Raw genomic sequence first — 25,415 nt, forward strand, 5'->3', positions numbered from 1 at the left:
CCAGAAAAGAGCAACACGATTGATAAAAGGTATGGAAAACCTTTCATTTGCTAAAAGATTAGAGAATCTGGGCTCTTTTCCCTGGAAAAGAGGAGACTTAGAGGGGACATGATAGAGACTTACAAGATCATGAAGGGCATAGAGAAAGTGGAGAGGGACAGATTCTTCAAACTTTCAAAAACTACAAGAACGAGAGGGCATTCAGAAAAATTAAGAGGGGACAGATTCAGAACCAATGCTAGGAAGTTCTTCTTCACCCAAAGGGTGGTAGACACCTGGCAGAGTACGGTACATGGATTCAAACAGGGATTGGACGGATTCCTGAGGGATAAAGGGATCGTGGGATACTGAGAGAGGTGCTGGGATGTAACACAAGTATAGAAAGCTAACCAGGTAATAAGTATAGAAAGCCAACCAGGTCGTGTATGGGCAAGACCGGAGGGTGAGGACTTTGATGGGAAGATAGGACTTTAATGAGAAACCAAGGTGGCAAGGGGCCCCTTCTGGTGATTCAGACAGGTCGTGACCTGTTTGGGCCGCCGCGGGAGCGGACTGCTGGGCAGGATGGACCTATGGTCTGACCCGGCGGAGGCACTGCTTATGTTCTTATGTTCTTATGTAAGCTCTAGAGATCAGTTGTTGTGGACTAAGATTGAACAGGTCAGTTACCTAAATACTTCAGGAACAGATATGGGTGATTTAGGGGTGATCATTAGTGATTACATGAAGGCTGCCAATCAAGTAGAGAAGGCTTCCTCCAAGGCAAGGCAAATGATGGGTTGTATCCATAGAGGTTTTGTTAGCAGGAGACCTGAAGTCATAATGCCGTTGTACAGATCCATGGTGAGACCTCATTTGGAGTATTGTGTTCAATTCTGGAGACCACACTACCGGAAAGATGTGCTGAGAATTGAGTCGGTCCAGCGAATGGCCACCAGGATGGTCTTGGGGCTCAAGGATCTCACGTATGAAGAAAGGCTAAATAAATTGCAGCTGTACTCACTTGAGGAATGAAGAGAGAGGGGAGACATGATTGAGACGTTTAAGTATATCACGGGCCGTATCGAGGTAGAAGATGATGTCTTCTGCCTTATAGGACTCTTGACCACCAGAGGGCATCCGCTGAAAATCAGGGAAGGGAAGTTTCATGGTGATTCCAGAAAGTACTTCTTCACCGAAAGAGTGGTCGATCATTGGAACGAACTCCCACTGCAGGTGATTGAGGCCAACAGCGTGTCAGACTTTAAAAGAAAATGGGATATTCACGTGGGATCTCTAGGGGGGTAAAGTCAGGGGGGGTCTTTAGAGTGGGCAGACTTGATGGGCTATGGCCCTTTTCTGCCATCATTTTCTATGTTTCTATGATATGTTTTTAGGTGTTTACTAAATTCCCCATAAGTAGTAGGCATAAGCAGTTGTTCCGGATCTTTACCCCATAATGCTGCCTGATGTGAGAAAAAATGTTGATGATGTCTTTTAAATTTACATCCTCAAACCGGTGGAGAAACAAAGTTCAGATGTGAGCTTCTCTTATGTCTGTTGGTTGTGAAAGAGAAAAGGTCAGTTATATATTTAGGGGCTAAACCGAATAGTACCTTAAAGCAAAAACATCCAAACTTGAACTTCACACGTGCCTCCATTGGCAGCCAGTGTAGAAGTCAATAGGAAGGTGTTACATGATCGAACTTCTTCAACCCACAAAGTAGCCTAACAGCTGCATTTTGAACCAGTTGTAATTACCACATATTCTTCTGGGAAAGTGCCAAGTAGGTGATGTTACAGTAATCAAGTTGACTCACTATAAGGGATTGTACCAGAATTCTAAATGATGAAACATCAAAATATGCTCTAATGGACCGAAGCTTCCAGAAGGTGAGAAAACTCTTTGTAACCAAGGAGTCCACCTGGTCTTTCATGGTCAGGCTCTGTCCAACGTTACACCAAATACCTTCATAGTAGTAGTAGTATTCTAGAGAGTAGTAATATTCTGGAGAGAATTGTCACCAGTGATGAAACATGGATGCATCACTATAACCTGTAGAACAAAAGATAGAGCATGGAGTGGAGACATCTGTCTTCTCCAGCAAAGAAGAGATTCATACATTAGCCTTCTTCCCAAAAAATTATGTTAACCTTCTTTTGGGACATGAAGGAGTCTATTCTGGTGCATTTCCAAACGCACAGGCAAACAGTGAAAATTACTGTGCAATGCTGTGAAATGAACTTAAGCCTGCAATTCGCAGCAAAAAAAGAGAAATGTTGTCCAAAACAGTCTTGCATACATCTTGACAATGCATGTCCTCATGCAGTAGCAGTGACAGAAGAGACAGTGCAACAGCTTGGGTTTGAACGTCTTTCATATCTTCCTTACAGCCTAGATCTGTGCCTAGCGATTATCACAATTTCGGTCCACTGAAGAAGACTCTGCGAGGTCACAGATTCACCTCTGATGACAACGTAAAGGAAGCGGTGCTCACCTGGCTTCAGGAGCAGCCGAAAAACTTCCTTTCTGCAGGAATGCCGAAGCTAGGTGAATACAGCAAATGCATCATCTTGCATGAGGACTATGTGGAAAAGTAATATATTCAATTGCTCTCAGCTACTTCTATAAAGTCGTTAAATGTATTTTGCATTTACTTTTTGATTTACCCTCATATCTGTACTGAAATGAAAGAGTGAAAGTGGGAATTGAACCTGGATCTTTTGTTCACTGTCCACTCCATCCATTTTCTTCCTGCTTTCTTAACAATCACCATCATATCTGGAGCTGTCATAGAGCCTGGTATCTACTATCACATCTTTTCGGGGGGAAGGGGGAGAGGTGCAAAGACTGAAACAGGCATTAAAACATACTTCTTTTCTATCTTTTCTGCCCTTGACCTTTTTTTCTTTTCCAATATTACAGAAAAACATCCAGACTGTAAGCCTTGCCAAGACCTGCCCAAAATACATCCCCTTGCTATTTGGATGCATTCTGTGAAAAAACTTCCCAATTCTGCCTTTTCAGAATATCATGATTTAGAATTTAGATGGTTTGGTGGGGAAAACATCCATATGCTGTTTTGTGCCACTTTTGAGATGTTTCTCTCTTTTGGAAAATGAGTGCTCTAAAGTTACAATTGTCATAATATACAAAGTTGTACAAACTGCAGAGACTTGGCAATGCAACATTTTTCAAGTCAAGCTACACCTCAAGATCATTTAGCTGTGATACCCACAGAATACAATGTAGAAGACATCTCAGAATGGATGCACAAACAATGCATCTCCTTTTAATTGGCTCTCCAGTAATGTACGAGTGTATACTGAAGAAAAAACAAGGAAACAATAAGGCAAATAGTCCATAAAAATAAAGGGAAATATTCACAAAAGGAATCAAATAGTTTCAACTGACTGGTAGTCCTTGGTCTCTTCTCTACAGTATTCTCCATTTCAAATTCAAGCACCTCTCACTCTTATTTGTAGGCTGGATAGCTGTAAAACCCTTACTCCCTTTTAGAGTGCCTTTATCATCCTTGATGTTAGCCAGTAATCCACCCTTGTACGAATTACAACGGTCTACAGGACCATGGATATAACTAGAATTCTACTGCTCCTTCTTTCATGGCAGCACACAGTGCATCTATGCTCCAATCACAGACATATCCCCCCCTCCTTTTATTCTCCTTGGTTTGTGTTCCTCAGGGCTTATTTTTTACTCATTCATAGAAACATGAAGGCAGATAAAGGCCAAATGGCCCATATAGTCTGTCCATCCACAGTAACCATTATCTCTTTTTCTCTCCGAGAGATCCCACGTGCCTATCCTAGGCCCTCTTGAATTCAGACACAGTCTCCGTTTCCACCACCTCTTCTGGGAGACTGTTCCAAGCATCTACTACCCTTTCCGTAAAAAAGTATTTCCTCAGATTACTCCGGAGCCTATCACCTCTTAACTTCATCCTATGCCCTCTCATTATAGGTATTTAAACAACTCTATCATATCTCCCCTCTCCCGCCTTTCCTCCAAAGTATACAGATTGAGATCTTTAAGTCTGTCCATATACACCTTATAATGAGGACAACACACCATTTTAGTAGCCTTCCTCTGGACCGACTCCATCCTTTTTATATCTTTTTGAAAGTGCGGCCTCCAGAATTGTACACAATATTCCAAATGAGGTCTCACCAGAGTCTTATACAGAGGCATCAATACCTCCCTTTTCCTACTGGCCATACCTCTCCCTATGCAACTTAGCATCTTTCTAGCTTTCACCGTCACCTTTTCAACCTGTTTGGCCACCTTAAGATCATCACATACAATCACACCCAAGTCCCGTTCTTCTGTCATGCACATAATTTTTCACCCCCTAAACTGTACCATTCTCTCTGGTTTTTGCAGCCCAAATGCATGATCTTGCATTTCTTAGCATTAAATTTTAGCTGCCAAATTTCAGACCATTCTTCAAGCTTCGTCGGGTCTTTCTTCATGTTATTCACATCATCCGGTGTGTCTACTCTATTGAAGATTTTGGTATCATCTGCAAAGAGGCAAATCTTACCTGACAACCCTTCAGCAATATCATTTATAAAAATGTTAAAAAGAACAGGCCCAAGAACAGAACCTTGAGGCACACCACTGGTAACATCCCTTTCCTTAGAGCGATCTCCATTGATCACTACCCTCTGTCGCCTTCCACTCAATCAGTTCTTGATCCAGCCCGTCACTTTGGGACTCATCCCAAGGGTACTCAGTTTATTTATTAGAAATCTGTGTGGAACACTGTCAAAGGCTTTACTAAAATTTAAATACACCACATCTAGCGCACATCCTCTATCCAATTCTCTGATCACCCAGTCAAAGAAATTGATCAAATTTGTCTGAAAAGACCTACCTCTAGTGAATCCATGTTGCCTCCAGTCCTGTAATCTACCGGATTCCAGAAACTTGACCATTCTCTGTTTTAAAAGCATTTCCATTGATTTGCTTTCACTGAAGTCAGACTTACCGGCCTGTAATTCCCTACTTCTTCCTACGTGGGTTGAGTTCATACCGGCTTATTAAGGGATCAGTGCTGATCAGTTCCACTACTTCCAGTTTTCAGATCCTTTCCCTGATAAGGACTTGATTTTGGCTGTAGCTTCATGCTGTTATTCTTTCCATCAGAGGATCAAGATCAGATCTCCCTGATGATCAGCCTCCTTGTTTAAGGTACTCTGTACCTCAGGGGAGGGGAAGGAAAGCTGCCAGATCACCAGCAGGGTGAGGAGTTGGAGAGATACTAGATCACAAGGGGATGGTGGGAAGTGGGGAGGCTAGAAAAATTTCATGCTCACCTACTTTTGGTTCAGGCCCACCCAAAATTGGGTGCGAACAACCAATTACTGGTGTTAATTGGAACTTAATTGGTGCCCACCACACCTTTATAAAATAGTACCATTTATAGAATTACCCTAATATCTGGCCATTCAAATATTTATATTTTCAAAAAATACACAGACAAGTTATACATGCATTGGCAGTTGGTAAAGATATAACTTGTTTTGAACATCAGCTCATGGTTTTTTTTTAAAAAACAGGGAATTTTTAACCTGGCAGACTCCAAATGATTGTTAAACTGAAATGCCAGCTGCACCTTTGGCTGGGTTTCTTCAGAGAGAAAGGGAGCTCATTAGGATGCTTCTTCAAGACTGTACTTTTCATACAGTTTCCATGGGAAACTGGACAACCAGTCAGAAGAGAATACAGATTCATGTGGACTTGGTCTACATTAGAGAATGACACGGTGACAAAATTCATCACTGTTCCTGTCCCCGCGGATAACCGCGGGAAATAATCCCATGTCATTTTCTAGTGTCTATTTGAACCTCGGTCCTTCTACACCAGCATTCTTCAAAGCAAAGCTTGCGGGTCAGTGGTTGTGGCCATTCATACTCGGATTCTTCCCTCTCTTCTTAAAGAATGACATGAAGATGGTTTCCCGCGGTTATCCGCGGGGACGGGAACGGTGATGAATTATGTCACCGTGTCATTCTCTAGTCTATATCTCAGAAAATGGAAATTTTTTGCTTTGGAAGATGCTTTTGAATTAAGCACTTAAACCAAGCTGACAATTTTGAGTGTGCAAGGCTGATTTTTTTTTTTTCAAACTGTGAATACTATGTTCACATAAATCTGTTTAGTAATTTGCCTGGCCTTCCCATTCTCATAAGCACAAGACTTCCTCCCATTCTTCCCACAGAATCAGAAAAATTCCTCTAGGAATAACAGAGTGGTTTAAAGTAAATATTTTAATAACAGGTAACAAGCTTTATATATACACATTAGTCATAGGTGAAATAAATTTATGCTTACTACAATTTCATTTTATTCTTCTACAGGATGGTATGTGAATCATGAAGTTTGCTATCCCAAGAATTTGATGGAAACCCACTGACCACTCAAGCAACTGCTACTTTTGCATAATGAATCAACAAAACAAAAAATAAGAACTGTGACTATTTCAGCCTTTGTAACCAAAGCGGTGCTCAGAACCATGTAACGGTAAGAAAATCACGAGTCGGGGAATACTCCCCTGTAAGTGTTTTCAATCGTCTATCATTGTACCATCTTCATTTGGTAGAAAGGTGATGAAATAAACTTCAACAAAATCTTAAGTGTTCATTATAGTGTAGAACGAACACCAAAATGTTTTTTTTTATAAAACTCATGAATTGACATGTAACAAAATTTGAACTTAACTTGACTTGACTTGAATAAAGGAGTAAGGAAGTTGTTTCACTCCAGCGGGTACCTGGGGCAATGGAGGATTAAGTGACTTGCTCAGGGTCACAAGGAGCAGTGCATGATTTGAACCCATAATGACGGAGGTGATTAGTGGAGTACCACAGGGCTCAGTCTTGGGCCCAATCCTATTCAACATCTTTATAAGAGACTTGGCAGAAGGGCTTCGAGGTAAAATAACATTATTCGCCGATGACGCCAAACTGAGTAATGTAGTGGGCAAATGCACAACAGACGAAGATTCAGTGCCCGACAACATGATGCACGACCTACTCCTACTGGAGCGATGGTCTAGGACATGGCAACTCAACTTCAATGCCAAAAAATGCAAAGTTATGCACCTGGGCAGCCAGAATCCATGCAAGTCTTATACCCTTAATGGCGAGATCCTAGCAAAAACGGTAGCAGAACGAGACTTGGGGGTAATCGTCAGTGAGGACATGAAGTCTGCCAATCAAGTGGAGCAGGCTTCGTCCAAGGCAAGACAAATCATGGGCTGCATACGAAGGGGTTTCGTCAGTCGTAAGGCGGAAGTCATTATGCCATTGTATAGATCCATGGTGAGGCCCCACCTGGAATACTGTGTGCAATTCTGGAGGCCGCATTATCGCAAGGATGTGCAGAGACTGGAGTCGGTGCAAAGAATGGCCACCCGGATGGTCTTGGGACTCAAGGATCTACCATACGAAAAACGGCTTGACAAATTACAGCTATACTCGCTCGAGGAGCGCAGAGATAGGGGGGACATGATCGAGACGTTCAAGTATCTTACGGGCCGCATCGAGGCGGAGGAAGATATCTTCTTTTTCAAGGGTCCCACGACAACAAGAGGGCATCCGTTGAAAATCAGGGGCGGGAAACTACGAGGTGACACCAGGAAATTCTTTTTCACTGAAAGAGTGGTTGATCGCTGGAATAGTCTTCCACTACAGGTGATTGAGGCCAGCAGCGTGCCTGATTTTAAGGCCAAATGGGATCGGCACATGGGATCTATTCACAGGGCAAAGGTAGGGGAGGGACATTAAGGTGGGCAGACTAGATGGGCCGTGGGCCTTATCTGCCGTCTATTTCTATGTTTCTAAGTTTCTATAACCTAAGGGTACTGAATCTGAAACTCCAACTACATCTGGGGGTTGATTTGTGAACATGACTTACAGTATAATTGCAAATTTTGAAAAACTTCTAAAAAAATTTCTAAAACTTCTGTGGTCATCTTTGTATAAGTTCAATATAAATACATTTTAACTGTGATTCATATGTTGCTTTTTATGACTTCATAAGAAAAGATTAAAATTGGGCATTTTCATGTTTTAAATAGGTAAACTGCAAAATTTGACTATCCTGGACACAAAAGCAAAGTTTTTATTAAAATAACTGATATCTTCTATACTTTTTAGACATGAGCAATTAGGAAATTATACTTACTGCCCAGAAACAAAAATCGTGTTACATAGTGTAATATGTGATAATGAGATTAGCATATGCCAAACATCAGCTAATAACTCCTTTTTTCTCCTGTTGCCTCAGGCCTGCTTTTTGATAGGGACTGATGTTAAAATTAGAAGACTGATCCAGAAATACAAATCATTATTATTATTGTAGGATAACAGATAAGACAGCAAATTTAAAAATACAAAATCAAATATACTTTCCAAATAAAAGGTTTTATTCCTTAATATAAAAAGCTCAATTACAAATAAGGAACTGTCATGTATTGTAAGCAACATAGCACAATTATGCACCAGTCCTCATATCAAACCCTAAACAAGCAATTGGTAGTGATATGTGTGCTTATGCTATGATGCACAAAATGGCTTTCCCTAAGTACCCCGCAGACAAGAAAATTCTTAGTAGGCAGACTGTGAGGGTCTTTTCTGCCATCATTTACTGTTACTGTGTGACAGCTGGCCTATGATCCTGTGGTTACATCATAATGAACCAGAGATCAGTCAATTACAGACATCAAATGAGGCTCACCATTCTAAATACAAAGACTAGTATTGCTCCTTAGAATTCAGCACTGGTGCAGGGTGGAAGCTTTGGCTCATACTAGTAACACTGGGTCCTATTTCTTTCTGCAAGACCCTGACTTTGCCTTTTCATGTGATGCCCAAGAGGTGGAAGTAAATATTGAGCACTGCTCACTCACATTCAGCTATGCCATGAGACCACTGCAACATTTACCAAGGCACATAACATTAAAAAAGCAAAGCCAAATCACAGGTTTGTCTCTCCAGTGGGAAACTGATAAGAGTTACACTTTTATCAAGCTAAATATATTGACAAAGGTATAGGCTTACAGTATGATTACATTTCCATGTTTCTGCCACTTTAGTTTGTTAGAATAAGTAATTTAATTTTTTCTTCCAGAAGGAAGAAATATGTTGAGTCCAGAGAGGCTTATGAAGACTTAGCTGCTTAAAGCAAATCCTGAATTAATTATTGTCAGATTTCCCTGTGCTTTGCTTTTGAACCTCCTTGTTATTTCAGGTGAAAGGGGAAGTCTCATATTCCAAATTCAATCTGATTTACCATATTATTATTATTATTATTCACTCCTACGAAAAGTATCCTCTAGTGTTGCAATTGGTAGAAGACTAATGCTATGCTTTACACCCTCAAGAAAACACAACCCTTATGGTGTATCATTGTGTGGATACGGCCAAGACTGTCACAAATATAGAGGCATACCTATTAGAGGTATAAGTGGCCATTTGCTAGTCAGGGTTGGTCACCCCTGAGGCATATACATAATTTAGGTGATATTCAAAGTGAGTTAACCAGTCGCCAGCCCGTTAACTCGCTTGGTCATGGCTTTCTGGTCATTTTTAGCAGCACTTAACCAGTCATCTTCACTGAAAATGACTGGCTAGTGTCAAACTTAAAGCCGACTATGTTCGAGATTCCAGGGTTAGAGTTCAGTTAGGTCCCAATATTCAGACCTAACCAGCCAGGTTTAGCACAAAAATAGGACCACATAAATAGCTGCCCTATCTTTATGCGCTAACCCACGGCCAATTAAGTCTGAATATTAACTTTACCAGACATGTGCTAGCCAGTTTTTAAAAAAATGGAAATTCAATGCTGAATCCTGTACACGGCCCAGCTTTGAATTTTTTGTTTTAGCGCTGGCAGTGGACAAAAGAATACTGTTCACCACTGGCTGAATATTGGCCGGAACCAATTTGTCACGTCTATGGCCAAATGTACTATGATACTCTCAACCTCACAGCACAAGGACAAAGTTCCCAGCATGGGAGGCTTTGTGCATCTGACCCAAACCAAGAAGCAGGGTTCAGATCCCACTGCTGCTCCTTAGGAAAGTCCCTTAAACTGTAGATTCTAAGTCCTCTGCTGAGAAAGGGAGCTGGTATGACTTCTTCCCCCTCTGTCCTCCTTCCAGCTCGGTGCCCGTCTGCTTTCCATCCCCCTGCTGCTTCTCCTCACCGTACTCGCTGGGCTCCGGGTCTGGGTAGAAAGTGAAGTGGGCCACCGCCCGCCTCTGTGGCTCCGGTCCAAGCCGCAGCCTTTCCCGCAGCAGGACCCCCGCCACTCTCCGGCGCCGCAGGACCCGGGCCGCCGCTATTGTTGCTGTTGCTGAAAGGAGACAGCAGCACGTTGTCGGACTGGAGGTGGAACCCACAGGAAGCCTCGCTATTGGATGGCGATGCCTTGTTTGAATGAGAGGCAGCAACCAAAGAGAGACCAATCCAGGAGCCGAGGGGCGGTGGGAGACCGAGGTGCAAGGGGGAAGTGCGCGACAGCAGAAATTGGGAATTGGGCGTATTACACCAGGTCCAATTCCGTTTTGCAGTGCGGAGGGGATCTTATCTACTGCTAATCAACTTTGGGCTCCAGGCAGCTGCCAGAGGGAGCACCGGTGGACACCCCTGTTTACTGCTGCTACTGCTGGTTAAGGAAAGCAGCAGCGGCAGAATAGGGAGGGTGGCCGGCTGTGCACCCCCTTGGGGCATGCACCCGGGGCGGACTACCCCCTACCCCGCACCCCACCTTGGTATGCCACTGCTGAGCAGTATTTCTAGTGGGGCATAGAAACCTATATTTCTCCTGTAGCAGATTCAGGAATGATGTATGGTCTCACACTGGCTCCCAATTCAAGCAAAAATACTATTTAAATTTTACTGTCTATTATTTAAATCCATAAATGGTGACAGCCCAGCCTACTTGAACAAACACCTAATCCAAACTACCACAACCAGACATAGGAGAACCCAGACACCATTCACATACCCTCCAATCAGAGACATCAAATGGAAAAAACTGTGCGATGGTGTTTTAGCCATACATGCAGCAAAACTAGACCACCAACTCTCCAATCTACTAATCACAACCCAAGACTACAAAACTTTCAGAAAAGAAATAAAAACCTTGCTATTCAAGAAATCCATGAAGACTAACTAACATCTAATGAAACATTTAAATCCTCTGAAGCAACCCGCTCTACTCTGTAACACCTCTGGACATGTCCAGAAATCCTCTTCTGTAATCTGCCTTGAACCGCAAGGTAATGGCGGAATAAAAATCACTAATGTAATGTAATGTAATTAAGAACAGTGTGTGGTTGTGCATGCTGTACCTTAGAGGAAACACATAGGGACAATTGACCCTTTTGTCAACTGGAAGCAAAGGTAAGCTGCAAGAATCTTAAAATCTACAAGTTCTAAGTTACATACAAATCCAACTTAAGAACAGCTTTAAAAACGTAACTCGTTCTTAACCCGAGGCCTGCCTGTATACTGTAGAATGGCAGCAAAGAAGCAAAAAGGAAAACCTGAAGACTTTGCTGGGTTTAAGATAAAGAGTCATTCAACAGGCACTCCAGGAAAGGGTAAACAAACGGCAACACTTTATTAAAGATGTAACTTCACTCACTTCAAAACTCCTTCATCTTTCATAGGTTTAGCAGATTCCAAAAATGGGAAATTTATTTATTTTAAAAATGTCTATACCGTTTACAACTAAACGGCTTTCATAATTTACATACATAGTTTTAAAACAGAAACATGATAGAATAAACATAAAAACAAACCTTAAAAATCATGGATACAAAATAATACCATAGCTTTGGATAATAACGATCATGAGTAGTTCATCAGCTCTACCAGAGAAGAAAATTATTTCTGGAGAAAGGCATCTACAAATAATTACGTCTTAAGTAATTTTCTAAACGTGCCCCTTACCCGACAATTTCGTATCTGACTCACCGGAGAGTTCCATACCTTAACTCCTGCACAACAAAAAGTCATTTTCCCAGTCTCAACAAGCCTTGGATTCACAGTCATCTTCAGTAAAGCCAAATTCTCAGAACGCAATGATCTTTTTGGTGTATAACTGAGTATATTATTTTTAAACAATTCTGGAATGTTTCCATACAAGAATTGATGACAGATCATTACTGTACTCTGAAGGCACTGTACTCCTTATGGCACTGCATCAAATTCTCCCTTAGATATTCTGTAGCTCTTTCTTTCTGACTCAGGTAATACGAGTCCTTGAGGTAGATTTTAGCCTTTAATCTCTCTCTCACTCACTGACTTTTGGTTAAGTGGAGACAGAGTTTCTGTGTTCTTATCTTATAATAATAATAATAATAATAATAATTTTATTCTTGTATACCGCCATACCCAAAAAGTTCTAGGCGGTTCACATTCATTAATTACTGTCCGCGGTGATACACGGATTTACAATATATTGACAAAATTACAAATTTACACAAATTACAAAATATTGACAAAATTACAAATTTACAGAGTTGTAACGAAGTTACAGAACTGTCAAAACTACAAAATTACAGAATTGTAACAAAAAATTACAAGCGATGAAGGGGGGGGGGGGGGGGCGAGAGGAAAAAAATATAGCTGAGTGGTGTTTAACTATCTGGTGGCTGTTACTAGTGTTCCCTGGGTTGTGTAAGTTTGCCTTTTATAGTCCTGAGTGGGTGAATTATCCCCTGACATGTAAGGTGGTTGGTACTCACCAGTCCCACTGCTTTCAGCTTTCTTTTTTCTATAATTAAAACTTTTATTGAAAAAAAATGCACACAGGAAGAACACAACGAGATGTCAGCAGCTTTAAATGCTTTCTCTAAAGTTTAAGATCCTGCCTCTCCATAATCCTGTCCTAGATCACATCTAAGGATCAGGCTGATCTCTCTGAAAAGTTCAATAATGGAGGGAAAAACTTATCTCCACAACTTATGGCTTCAAGGGGCAGCTAATTAATCAACTAGCAGTCCCTGCGCTGTTATCCTGTAATCCATTCTGGGCTCGATGGGGAGAACAGGACAGAAAACTAATTAAATAAATAAGTAAAATACCTTGAAAAGGGATCTAAGTTTCTGGTGGGGTCCCTGGGTGAGATTTCCCACCTAGTATTCCTCTACATCCTTCTTAATGGACTCTTCCAAGAGAGAAAAGACATGGCTCCTCTCTTGGTCTTAGATGTTATAATTCCTTCTAAAAGCTCATAGTCAAATTGTATTGGATTAGATTCTCTGACAAGGCCTTCTACTGTTTATATTTTAATTTACACTTTTTTTCTGGAGCAGGAGCCCAGAATGTTTCTGCAACTGCAATAACAGAACATTTTGACAGCCTTCTACAGAGGAAATGGACTCTGAGTTGACATGCCTTGAAGAAGAACTGCCTACTAGCAACATCCATTTTAGGCCACAGAAAGAACAGCAAGTCAGCCTGTCCACTGTATTGTGGGAACCAGACAGAGTTCGGACAGAATTGAATGGCCTGCTGCTCTTACTGCTGGAATATAATTGTGGTTTCTAAAAGTCGGACTTTAGGGTTCTCAGTGAAGTATTGCCTGGTCAGAAGGTATTTTTACCTGGTTGGATAATAAACTGTTCTACATTCCAAGCATCAAATTCCGCCCTTTAAAAGTCTAAGATCTCTGTTTATTAACCTATTTAAAGATTTGTAGTTAAAGTATGTTAACTGCAAAAGTTAGCCTGCTGTAGCTGCACACTGCTTTAGTAATATTGGCACTCTGTGGAAGACTGATGGATCCTCCTTCACCACTATCCAACTATCAATTGGCGTACCTCAGGGCTTTGCCTTGGGACATTTACCCTTGGAGCTCTGAGACCCTCCCATTGCTTTATATACCATTTTTATGCTGGTGCTTTTTTTTTTTTTTTAACTTTATTTAGTTTTTAATGCCAACAAAATGTGCAATACAATTTATATACAAATAATAATAATCAACCAAGCACTGCTGGTGCTTTAAACCTGTTAAATTCCTAATGCAGTTACACAAATAGGGGCCTATATTATTTAACATTCAACTTGGCAACTAGTTTTAAGGCAATATGGCACTGCTTTCCATTTTGGACAGCACCGTTTATTAGGTGGTTTAAATAGATCCTATAGTATTTGAATATTCTTAAGCAGGAGAGAGTAAAACAGGGCTTGACAATTCCATCAAGTGCCAGGTCACTATGGTGACTAGAAATTTGTTTCTGACCCTTAGGATTTTCATGTCCCTCTAAAAATTTTTTTTTTACAGTTACTGCTGCAACCAGAGGGCTCTCCGTTAATCTAAACTGCTTCAAGAACTATCATGTTGGTTTGTGAGACTTCAGAACCTGAGATCAACACAATAGTTCCTGCACCATGCACCTCAGGCTCACACAGGGCCATTCTGTGTCTCATGTTCATGCTCCCTCCCTTTCTTCCATTCTTTATCCGAAGTTTGTGCCCCCTCCCTTCCTTCTGTGTCCCAACACGACCCTGCATCTGTCTTCCTATGCCAATGCAGTCCCTCTTCCTCCTTTCCTGTACCAACGTGACCCTCCTCCTCCATTCCATATCCCAATGTGCCCTTTGTCGTCCCCCTCTGTTCTGCATCCCAAATTCATGCCTCCCGCATTTACCTCCTCTTACTGGCCTCCTCTTCCCAGCCTCACTTTTCTTGGCAAAGCAGCAAGCGGTGACTTCTGCATGCGGTCCGTTTGCAAAGACCCGATCAGCAGCTCCTGCGCGTGGTCCACTAACCCGGAAGCCTTCCCTCCAATGTCTGTGTTTGGACAGGAAGGGAGGAAGAAGGGGCGTGTTGGCACAGGAAAGGAGAGGAAGTACCCCGGTTCATAAGTATGAGTTTGACGTAAGTTGAGTGTTCTTAAACCAGGGACTGCCTGTAAAAGATATCTATATCCAACTGGCTAAATACTTGAAATCACTTGGTGTTCTGCTTTACCATGTCCTAAAAATGAAAGACCACATCTTTCATGTTCTAAAGAAAACTTTCTTCAAACTAAAAATGATCAGACTCCTGAAAAGAGTATTTTTTGAAAAGAATTTTAGACTTATTGTCCAAAGCACTATCATACCACATTTTGACTACTGCAGTGCCTTACTCATAGGAGTTCACAAAAAAACATCTAAAGGCATTGCAATCTGCCCAAAACCCTCTAGCCAGAGTGATTCACAATATCCCAAGACATCCTTACACTGGCTGCCAATAGAATATTGCATCCGATATAAAACAATACTACTGGGTTTCAAAGCGCTGGCAGATATGTTATCACCCATAATCGTATCCTCACTACATGCCCACCAACCTACTTGACCACTATGATCTTCAAAGGCTAACCTCCTTGACTTGCCCTCCACTCAAAAAATCCACCTTGAAGAACACAGAAACTCGGTAGTGGGACCAGTTCCCGGAACAAATTTGATTGAAAACTGATCTTAAGACATTCAATTGCTTATTCCACTTGCTAATGTGTAACAGAATATCACTTAGTAGAACCAAATAAGTATTCAGAAGTAAAACTTGAATAATACTATAAATGACACTGAGCTAAATGCACAAATCCAATGTCTATAGTAGTTGACTAGCATGATTGTATACTTGTAACCTACCCCCACCTGTAATTGTTACCCCTGAAAATTATGTTGTGACACATTTTAAACTATGTATGTAGATCTGTAATCCGCATAAAAACTTACTGATAGTGTAGAATATAAATTTTTCAAATAAATAAATAATCAAACAAGCAAACCTCAGAAGAACCTCACAGTTCTTTCCAAATAAAAGCTCCGAATCACATTATCACAATGAATAAATACTCTACCATTGTTTCTAGTTTTCATCTCTGTGCTACGTGGTACTGCAGCTACTTGCTGGATTATATCACTTTCACTTGCCCTTAGTACAAGGAAACCACAGCGTGAAATGTCATTATAAATGAATGTATCCTGGTTGAGTTTGTGTCAACTACTTATAGAAGAAAGAGCAAATATGTAAATTGTATTCTTTAAAGGAAAAATAAAGATCTTTACTTAAGTAAAATGCAAGATGGACTGTGAGTTTTTGAGATGGGTTAAAACAAAAGAATCGGGGAACCTGCCCTCTAATCTTTCACCACTCTTTCCTGAACAAAAATTAGAATAGGGCAAGCTTAGGCCCTTGTGGACAGTACTGTAAATCTCTAATAAGGAGGGTGGGATTAGGGTTAGCAGATCTCTGGGGAAACCCAGACATGTCCTCTTTTTAGAGGACTGTGTGGGTGCCCAGACAGATTTCCAAAATCTGGCACTATGTCTGGGTTTTGGAAGGCCCTGAGCTTGGGGCTGCATCTGGAAGGCCTCCGAGTGTGCACGGATGCAACACAATGACGTTACACACATTCAAGCATGCATGTGATGTCATCACATCGCATCTGCGCATGCTCAGTCGGAAGCCCTCCAGATGCAGCCTGGACGTGGGGAAGAAGAGGCAAGGTTTGTGTGGGGGCAGGGCTGGGGGCAGAGCACGGCATGACTAGGGACAGAATGGGGCGGGGCCACGTGTCCTCTGTTTTTTAATAATGAAATCTGGTAATCCTAGGTGGGATTGTTTTCTATTTAACCAAAAGCACTAGGGATGTTATTATAAACTCTAAGGACAATTTTTAGATCTTAAGATTAGGTCTATGAATATTTTGTATTCCCAGGGCTTGAAAAGCACAGTTACTTACCGTAACAGGTGTTATCCAGGGACAGCAGGCAGATATTCTTAACACATGGGTGACGTCACCGACGGAGCCCTCGGTACGGATCTTTTTAACTAGAAGTTTCTAGTTGGCCGCACCGCGCGTGCGCGAGTGCCTTCCCGCCCGACGGAGGAGTGCGTGGTCCCCAGTTAGGATAAGCCAGCTAAGAAGCCAACCCGGGGAGGTGGGTGGGACGTAAGAATATCTGCCTGCTGTCCCTGGATAACACCTGTTACGGTAAGTAACTGTGCTTTATCCCAGGACAAGCAGGCAGCATATTCTTAACACATGGGTGACCTCCAAGCTAACAAAGAGGGAGGTGGGATGGTTGGCCATTAGGAAAATAAATTTTGTAACACAGATTGGCCGAAGTGTCCATCCCGTCTGGAGAACGCATCCAGACAGTAGTGAGTAGTGAACGTGTGAACTGAGGACCAAGTGGCCGCCTTGCAGATTTCCTCGATGGGCGTGGAGCGGAGGAAAGCCACAGAAGCAGCCATAGCTCGGACTCTGTGGGCCGTGACAGTTCCTTCCAGTGAGAGACCGGCCCGAGCGTAGCAGAAAGCAATACAGGCAGCAAGCCAATTTGAAAGTGTCCGTTTGGAGACAGGACGACCCAAACGGTTGGGGTCGAAAGACAAAAAGAGCTGAGGGGCTGTTCGGTGAGCTCTGGTACGATCAAGATAGTAAGCAAGGGCACGCTTACAATCCAGCGTGTGCAACGCCTGTTCCCCAGGATGCGAGTGAGGCTTAGGGAAGAAGACGGGCAGCACAATGGACTGGTTGAGGTGAAAAGCTGAGACCACCTTGGGAAGGAATTTAGGGTGGGTACGCAGAACAACCTTGTCATGGTGAAAAACAGTGAAAGGTGGGTCGGCAACCAGTGCATGCAGTTCGCTAACCCTCCTGGCAGAGGTGATGGCAATTAGGAAAAGCACCTTCCAGGTAAGAAGCCTGAGAGAAGTTGTGGCAAGAGGCTCAAACGGAGGTTTCATGAGAGCTGAGAGAACCACATTCAGGTCCCAGACGACAGGAGGAGGCTTGAGAGGCGGTTTGATGTTGAAGAGTCCTCTCATGAATCTGGAAACCAGAGGATGAGCCGTGAGGGGTTTTCCGAGAATAGGCTCATGAAACGCAGTGATGGCACTGAGGTGGACTCTGATGGAGGTAGTTTTGAGGCCAGCGTTGGACAGAGAAAGCAAATATTCCAAGACAGTTTCCACCGCTAAGGAGGTGGGTTCTTGATGATGCCGGAGACACCAGGAGGAAAATCTGGTCCACTTCTGATGGTAACATTGGAGAGTGGCCGGTTTCCTGGAAGCGTCCAAAATGAGGCGGACCGGTTGAGATAGATTCTCCGGAGAGGTCAGCCCGAGAGAAACCAAGCTGTCAGGTGGAGCGAAGACAGATTGGGATGTAGCAGAGACTGATGCTGTTGCGTAAGTAGAGTAGGGAACACAGGAAGTAGAATAGGTTCCCTGGAGCTGAGCTGGAGCAGGAGTGAGAACCAGTGTTGGCGAGGCCACCGAGGCGCGATAAGAATCATGGTGGCGTGGTCTTTGCGGAGTTTGGACAAGGTCCGCAACATCAGAGGAAGTGGAGGGAAGGCATACAGGAACCGATCCCTCCAATCGAGCAGGAATGCATCCGGGGCCAGACGGTGAGGAGAGAAGAGTCTGGAGCAGAATTGGGGCAGCTGATGATTGTGAGGTGCTGCAAAGAGGTCCACCTGCGGAGTGCCCCATCGAGCAAAGACGGAGAGCAGAGTCGGAGGGTCCAACGTCCACTCGTGGGGTTGAAGGATGCGACTGAGATTGTCGGCCAGAGAGTTCTGTTCGCCCTGGATATAGACCGCCCTGAGAAAAAGATTGCGGTCCGTGGCCCAGGTCCAGATGCGCAGAGCCTCCAAACAAAGGGGGCGAGATCCGGTGCCGCCTTGCTTGTTTATGTAGTACATGGCGACTTGATTGTCCGTGCAAAGGAGGAGGACTTGAGGGCAGAGGAGATGTTGGAAAGCCTTGAGGGCATAGAACATGGCTCTGAGTTCCAGGAAATTGATGTGATGACGACGCTCCTGTGGGGTCCAAAGTCCCTGGGTGCGCAGATCTCCTAGGTGAGCTCCCCACGCGTAGGGGGACGCATCTGTGGTGATGATCATAGAGTGGGGGGGCAGATGAAAAAGCAGACCCCTGGAAAGATTTGAGGAGTTCAACCACCATTGGAGAGATTGCTGAAGAGATGATGTCACAGAGATGGGATGAGAAAGAAGGTCCGTAGTCTGTGACCATTGGTTGGCGAGAGTCCACTGAGGCGTACGAAGGTGGAGGCGTGCCAGAGGAAGGACATGCACCGTCGAGGCCATGTGACCCAGTAGGACCATCATCTGTCGGGCAGGGATGGAGGGGTGCATGAGTACCTGACGGCAGAGATGGAGCAGGGTCCGCTGGCGATCGGAGGGGAGAAAGGCCCTCATTAGCGTGGTGTCCAGAACTGCTCCAATGAATTGAAGTCGCTGGGTGGGAAGCAAGTGCGACTTGGGGTAGTTGATCTCGAACCCCAGGAGGTGGAGGAGAGAGATGGTGTGATGAGTGGCTTGTAGCACGAGTTGAGATGAAGGTGCTTTCACCAACCAATCGTCCAAGTAGGGGAACACCTGGAGGTTGTGAGACCTGAGGAAGGCCGCTACCACTATAAGGCACTTGGTGAAGACCCTGGGTGAGGAAGCTAGGCCGAACGGTAGCACCTTGTACTGATAGTGGTGGTGCAGTACCTGGAACCGTAGGTAGCGGCGAGAATTCTGGTTGATGGAGATGTGAGTGTAGGCCTCTTTGAGGTCCAGGGAACATAGCCAGTCGTGTTGAGAAAGAAGAGGGTAAAGCGTGGCAAGGGAGAGCATTCTGAACTTCTCCTTGACTAGATACTTGTTGAGGTCCCTTAGATCGAGAATGGGACGGAGGTCTCCCGTCTTTTTGGGGACCAGGAAGTAGCGGGAGTAGAATCCCTGACCCTTCTGATCTGGAGGTACTTCTTCGATGGCATTGAGAAGGAGGAGGGATTGAACCTCCCTCAGGAGGAGGGGGGTTTGAGATGAGTTTGAAGCAGACTCTACGGGAAGGTTGTCCGGAGGTAGAGTCTGGAAGTTGAGAGAGTAGCCGTGGCGGATGATGTTGAGGACCCACTGGTCCGACGTGATGACTTCCCAACGGCTGGAGAAAATGGTGAGACGACCTCCGATGGGTTGTGGAAGAGGTAGCAAGGGTGGATGACTGGCTATGCCCTGGAGAGAAGAGTCAAAAGGGCTGAGTTTGTTTAGCAGGCTGAGAAGGCTTAGAGGGTTGAATGGCCTGAGATCGAGCCTGAGCATGATGTTGCTGTTGACGGGGCCGCCGAGATTGCTGGGGAGGCGGGTTGAGTGGTCTGGCTGAGAATCTCCGTTGATAAGATGTTTGTGGCCGATAAGGTCGGGTAGGCGGTGCCTTCTTTTTCGGCTTGATCAGGGTGTCCCACCTGGTCTCATGGGCAGAGAGTTTCTGGGTGGTGGAATCCAGTGACTCTCCAAAAGCTCATCCCCGAGACAGGGGGCGTTGGCCAGACGATCCTGGTGGTTGATGTCCAGGTCGGAGACTCTGAGCCAGGCCAAGCGACGCATGGCTACGGCCATGGCAGAGGCCCGAGAGGTGAGCTCGAAGGAGTCGTATATCGAGCGGACCATATACTTGCGCATTTGGAGAAGGCCAGAGATGTGCTGTTGGAATAGCGGGACCTTGCGCTCAGGAAGGTACTTTTGGAGGGCAGACAGTTGTTGGACCAAATGTTTGAGATAGAAGGAAAAATGGAAGGAATAGTTGTTTGCCCTGTTTGCAAGCATGGCATTCTGGTAAAGCCTCTTGCCAAACTTGTCCATGGTTTTACCTTCTCTGCCAGGAGGGGTAGAGGCATAGACACTGGAGCCCTGAGTCTTTTTTAAGGTGGATTCAACCAGAAGGGACTCATGGGGCAATTGAGATTTGTCGAATCCAGGAATGGGAATGACACGGTAAAGGTTGTCCAGTTTACGGGGGGCTCCCGGTACCGTGAGGGGATTTTCCAAGTTTTTGTAGAATGTTTCCCGTAGAATGTCATGCACGGGAAGCTTGAGGAACTCCTTAGGAGGTTGTTCAAAGTCTAGAGCCTCTAGAAAGGCTTGAGACTTTTTTGAGTCCGATTCCAGAGGAAGGGATAGGGCAGCAGACATTTCTTTCAAAAATTTAGAAAATGAGGACTGCTCTGGTTTAGAGGTGGCATCGGGTGCCGATGGTTCCTCATCAGATGAGGAGGGATCCTCCTCGGTACCGAGAGGAGTTTCCTCCCATAAGTCAGGGTCCCTGACTTCTGGTCGAGACACCGGGGTGGAGGGCGCGGTATGACGAGTTTTGGACAAGGACTTTCCAGAGCGCACTGAAACGGTACCAGGGGAGGACGACCGGCGTCTATCTCGGTCCCGAGAAGAATGCCGTACCGCCTGGTGCCGAGGAGGATCCAATGTGGCCTGAGAATGAACCACCGGATCGCCTTGAAGTTGTTGGGCCGAAAGGATCGGCATGGATGTGTTCACCGGTACCGAAGGGGTGGACACCGGGGGCTCGGTACGGGGCTCGGGCCGGTCTGGTACCGGAAGGAGCGGTGCCAGGATAGTGGGCAACAGTTGTTCAAGTTGTTTCTTCAACTGTTCTTGGAGTTGAGCCTTTAAGATGGCCGAGATACGGTCATCTAGGGGTGGCATCGGAACCGCTTTCTTTTTCTTCGGTTCCTTAGATGCCGCTCCACGCCCCGGCGATGAGGAGGCCGATGACGAGGCACTCACCGAGATCGGGGCGGAGCGTTTGCAGGACCAGTGCGATGCCGGTAGGGACGGTGTCGCCACCGTAGCCGGAGGGCGCTCGAGGGAAGAGGAAGGCTTCTTAGCCGGCTTACCTGGCGCCAGTGACGCCGATGCGGGGTCGGTCGGTGTCGAGGACGACGGTACCGATTTTTGAGGTACCGCTGTTGAAGGTGAGGAGTCCATCGCCGACTCGGTGCCGAAGAGGAGAGTTTGCTGAATTCTTCGGTTTTTAAGGGTTCTTTTTTGAAGAGTAGCACAGCGGGTGCAGGAGTCCGCCCGATGCTCCGGACCCAGACACTGCAAACACCAATTGTGTGGGTCAGTGATGGAGATCGGGCGTGCACACCGCTGGCACTTCTTAAAACCGACCTGCGGGGGCATGAAGGGGAAGATAGCCTCCGCAAAATCGAAGCCCGAGGCCTGTATACTGGCAACAGGCCCCGCCGGGGCAAAATCGAAAGAAAAAGGGAAAAAAGCAAAGTTTTTTTTTTTTTTTTTTTTTTGCAAATCAAAGAAAAATAAACCCGAAGGTAAAGGAAGAAAAAATAAGGAAAAAAAGCGCGAGCGGGAAGGCAAAAAAGTGGTTTCAACGGCCGTTGAAAAAACACACGCGTCTTCTTCGCTCCGCGGAAACGAAGAAACTGGGGACCACGCACTCCTCCGTCGGGCGGGAAGGCACTCGCGCACGCGCGGTGCGGCCAACTAGAAACTTCTAGTTAAAAAGATCCGTACCGAGGGCTCCGTCGGTGACGTCACCCATGTGTTAAGAATATGCTGCCTGCTTGTCCTGGGATAAGTATATTTTAAAGGCAAACTCCCTGGGGAGTTTCGAGATCACCTACCCAGACTGAGCTGACGGGATCTTGGTGTAAACCTGCATAAAGTAAGTACAAGAATACCTATTTGCTTGTTGAGAATCCCCTTGAGACTTGATCACCACTTCAGAAGGCGAAATCCACAAATTTTCTTCTAAAAATGCATTTGAGGCTATACCATGGATCATTATGAAAAACTTTACAGGTGCATATCATGAATCATAGGAAGGATCAGAATAAATTTATATCAACTAACCTCTGTAACAATAATTGAAACAGTGACTCAGTGGTTCACATCTCTTACCTTGTTGGCATGTATTCCTGCTGCCAGTCTCACTGTTTTCACGAAACCCGACTTTCGTACTAACTCTTCCCACATTAACATCAACGTTTGGAGATCCATTCAGTTTGTTGGAGTCTCTGGTAATGGAATTCATACGAGTTGGGATAGGCTCAAATGTTGGGTCCAGCTCTAAGATGAGTTTATTTAGTTGCTCTATCGACTGATCAATATCAAGAGTTGGAGAAGACGGCAACTCATCTGCTTTCAATCCTAAACCATTTTCAGCAACCAGTTTGGGTCCACAAAGCTCAGGACTAGTATTTGGGAAGCTTCCAAACACCCACTGTACAGCATCTCTACTGCTAGAACCTCTGGTAGGGGTGTCAGGGACTCTGGTTTGAGGCTGAATAGTATTTGATGTTTCTATAGCTCCAGGGATTCTAAACCTCACCTCGCCATCTGGAGCATAACTGTACTGCTGTGCGGTGACCATCTGTTGTTGACGTACCCAAGTCTGGGTAGAGTAGTTGCTTTGGCCAAAGACTTGAGGCTGGGCAGATGCAGAAGGATTCTGCTGTAGTTGCTGAGTCTGTTTTGGCTCATTGATTCCAAAGGATCTTTCATACATAGCGTCCACACTTATCCCAAGGTCAGGTGCAATGGCACTATGGTGGTCATCACCAGTGTGACTTCCAAAACCGTCTGACAACAGTGAATTTTGACTGCTCTTGTGGCAGCTGAAGTTTCCAAGGTTGTTGGAATGCTGTCCTTCAGAAGAGGATAGGGTGCCAATGCTGTCGACACTGTGAAGGTCATGATTTGGCATCTCGTCATCCAGAATGTCCGTCTCCCTGTCCTTCAGTTTTGTTTCTCCATTCACATGAACCTGAGCTGGCACTATGTGACGGGTCCCACTGTATTTGCTTCGAGCATCGGTCATATCCTTCTGGGAACCACCAGAATTGTCTAAGCCAAAGCCACTAAGAAGCTGGTCCAGCTCTGCTTTCTCTTGTGGGCTCAGACCCTGTTTGGTTCCTTGTACTGCCTTCTCCTCTGTTCTGTCTGTCCTTACGGAGGCTGTGGAATGTCCAGAATCACTGCTGACTGACAAGGTATGGTCACTGTGATCAGGGCTACTGATTATGGGAGGACTCTGGACCACGCCTGGAATGTTTCCATCCAATGAGCTCTTCTTCCTAACTTTAGCGTACAGGCTGCCATCAACAGGACCTTGTGTATGTAATACTGTGAAACAGGAGAGATTTGAAAAGAAAAAGACAAGACAAAAAAAAAGGAAAATTTAGGAGATGGCTCAAAGTATAATTGTCATTTTTGTGCTTCTCAAAGTATAATTATCCACAGAACAATAAAAAAAAAGGCAAGAATAGGAACTAACTCAATATAAATATACAATACACTACTCTCTTCAGGAGATGTGAGAATGAATCTGCTCCAACAACTTTAATAATGTGGAGAAAAAGACCTCAGTGCTCACTGAGCATCTCTTAAAAAGGCAAAAGCCATTATAGTCAAGAGGGCACTCAACTAATCCTAGGCCAGGAAAAAACTCCACACATCATTACTTTTGTTAAAAGTCCATCCCCACAAACTCCTGAAAACTATGATGGAAATAATGGTTTAATGCAATGATGAAAAATTATGTTTAGGTGCAGAATTCTAAATAAATATCTACCTTTTCTCCTTTATCTTAAGGACTATATTTCAACTGAGAGCAAGGACCATCCTAAACCATATCATGAGAAAAGAAAACCAGTGCTTAACTACTGCATTACCCTGTAGTAGAACAAAACACAATTCTTCCACTTTTCTAGAAGAAAAATTAGGATCTCATTATCTGAAAGTTGATATTTGATTGAAGGGGCACTTTTAATAGGACCCAAGGAACTTAAAATACATGACTAAAGTGAATTCTATAAAAACGTAATGAGTCTTCCGAACCTGCAAAACGTAATGTTTTTAAACATGTCTTCCAGCTTCCAATCTGTCAGTTCGTGCTGAATGCATTTCTATGGGTCGCTGACTTTCTGTAAACTGCCCTGAAATGACTGGCACTCCATCAGAGGTGATTTCAAGCAACATGTTTGAGCACATATTGTATCTGCTGTTTACCCAGGAAAACCGGCAGCACTTCATGCATTCTTGCTCAATAAGGCAGTGCATGCAAGATAGCAGTCCAAATCAATTTAAGGCCAATATTCAAAAGGATTTATACTCCTGCTTTTGAAAGACATGCTCCTAAATTGGCCTCTTTGAAAATTTACTTGGGCCGAATGCATAAATGTTTCCTTAAAATTTCATTAAGCTCTTAAATTTAGAAGCATCAAAAGTGGGTGGTAACAGGGGCAGACACAGGGCAGGAAAAAGAAGTTAGGAGTTTAGCACGTAAATTAGGCTCGTTAATCTAGGCCAGGGGTAGGCAATTCCGGTCCTCGAGAACCACAGGCAGGTCAGATTTTCAGGATAGCTACAATGAATATGTATGAGATGGATTGACGGATTTGCATGCACTTCCTCCCTGACATGCAAATCTATCTCATGAATATTTATTGTGGATATCTGGAAACCTGACCTGCCTGTGCCTCTCGAGGACCGGAATTGCCTACCCCCAGGGCCGGATTTTCCTATAGGCTAACTAGGCTTCAGCCTAGGGCCTCAAGATCCAT

General features: G+C 44.3%; 1 protein-coding gene across 5 annotated transcripts in view; it reads right to left on the reverse strand.

Annotated features, from left to right (window-relative positions):
• Nucleotides 1-25,415, reverse strand: part of TNS3 (tensin 3) — a 776,331-nt gene that overhangs the window by 234,373 nt on the left and 516,543 nt on the right. For all 5 annotated transcript variants that reach the window (XM_033930434.1, XM_033930433.1, XM_033930436.1 and 2 more), the window contains one exon: nt 22,753-23,976. In XM_033930434.1, coding sequence (XP_033786325.1) covers nt 22,753-23,976 — 1,224 coding nt within the window. The remainder of the gene's footprint in view (nt 1-22,752; nt 23,977-25,415) is intronic.

The sequence above is a fragment of the Geotrypetes seraphini genome, chromosome 2, assembly GCF_902459505.1.
Source record: "Geotrypetes seraphini chromosome 2, aGeoSer1.1, whole genome shotgun sequence".
NCBI lineage: Eukaryota > Metazoa > Chordata > Amphibia > Gymnophiona > Dermophiidae > Geotrypetes > Geotrypetes seraphini.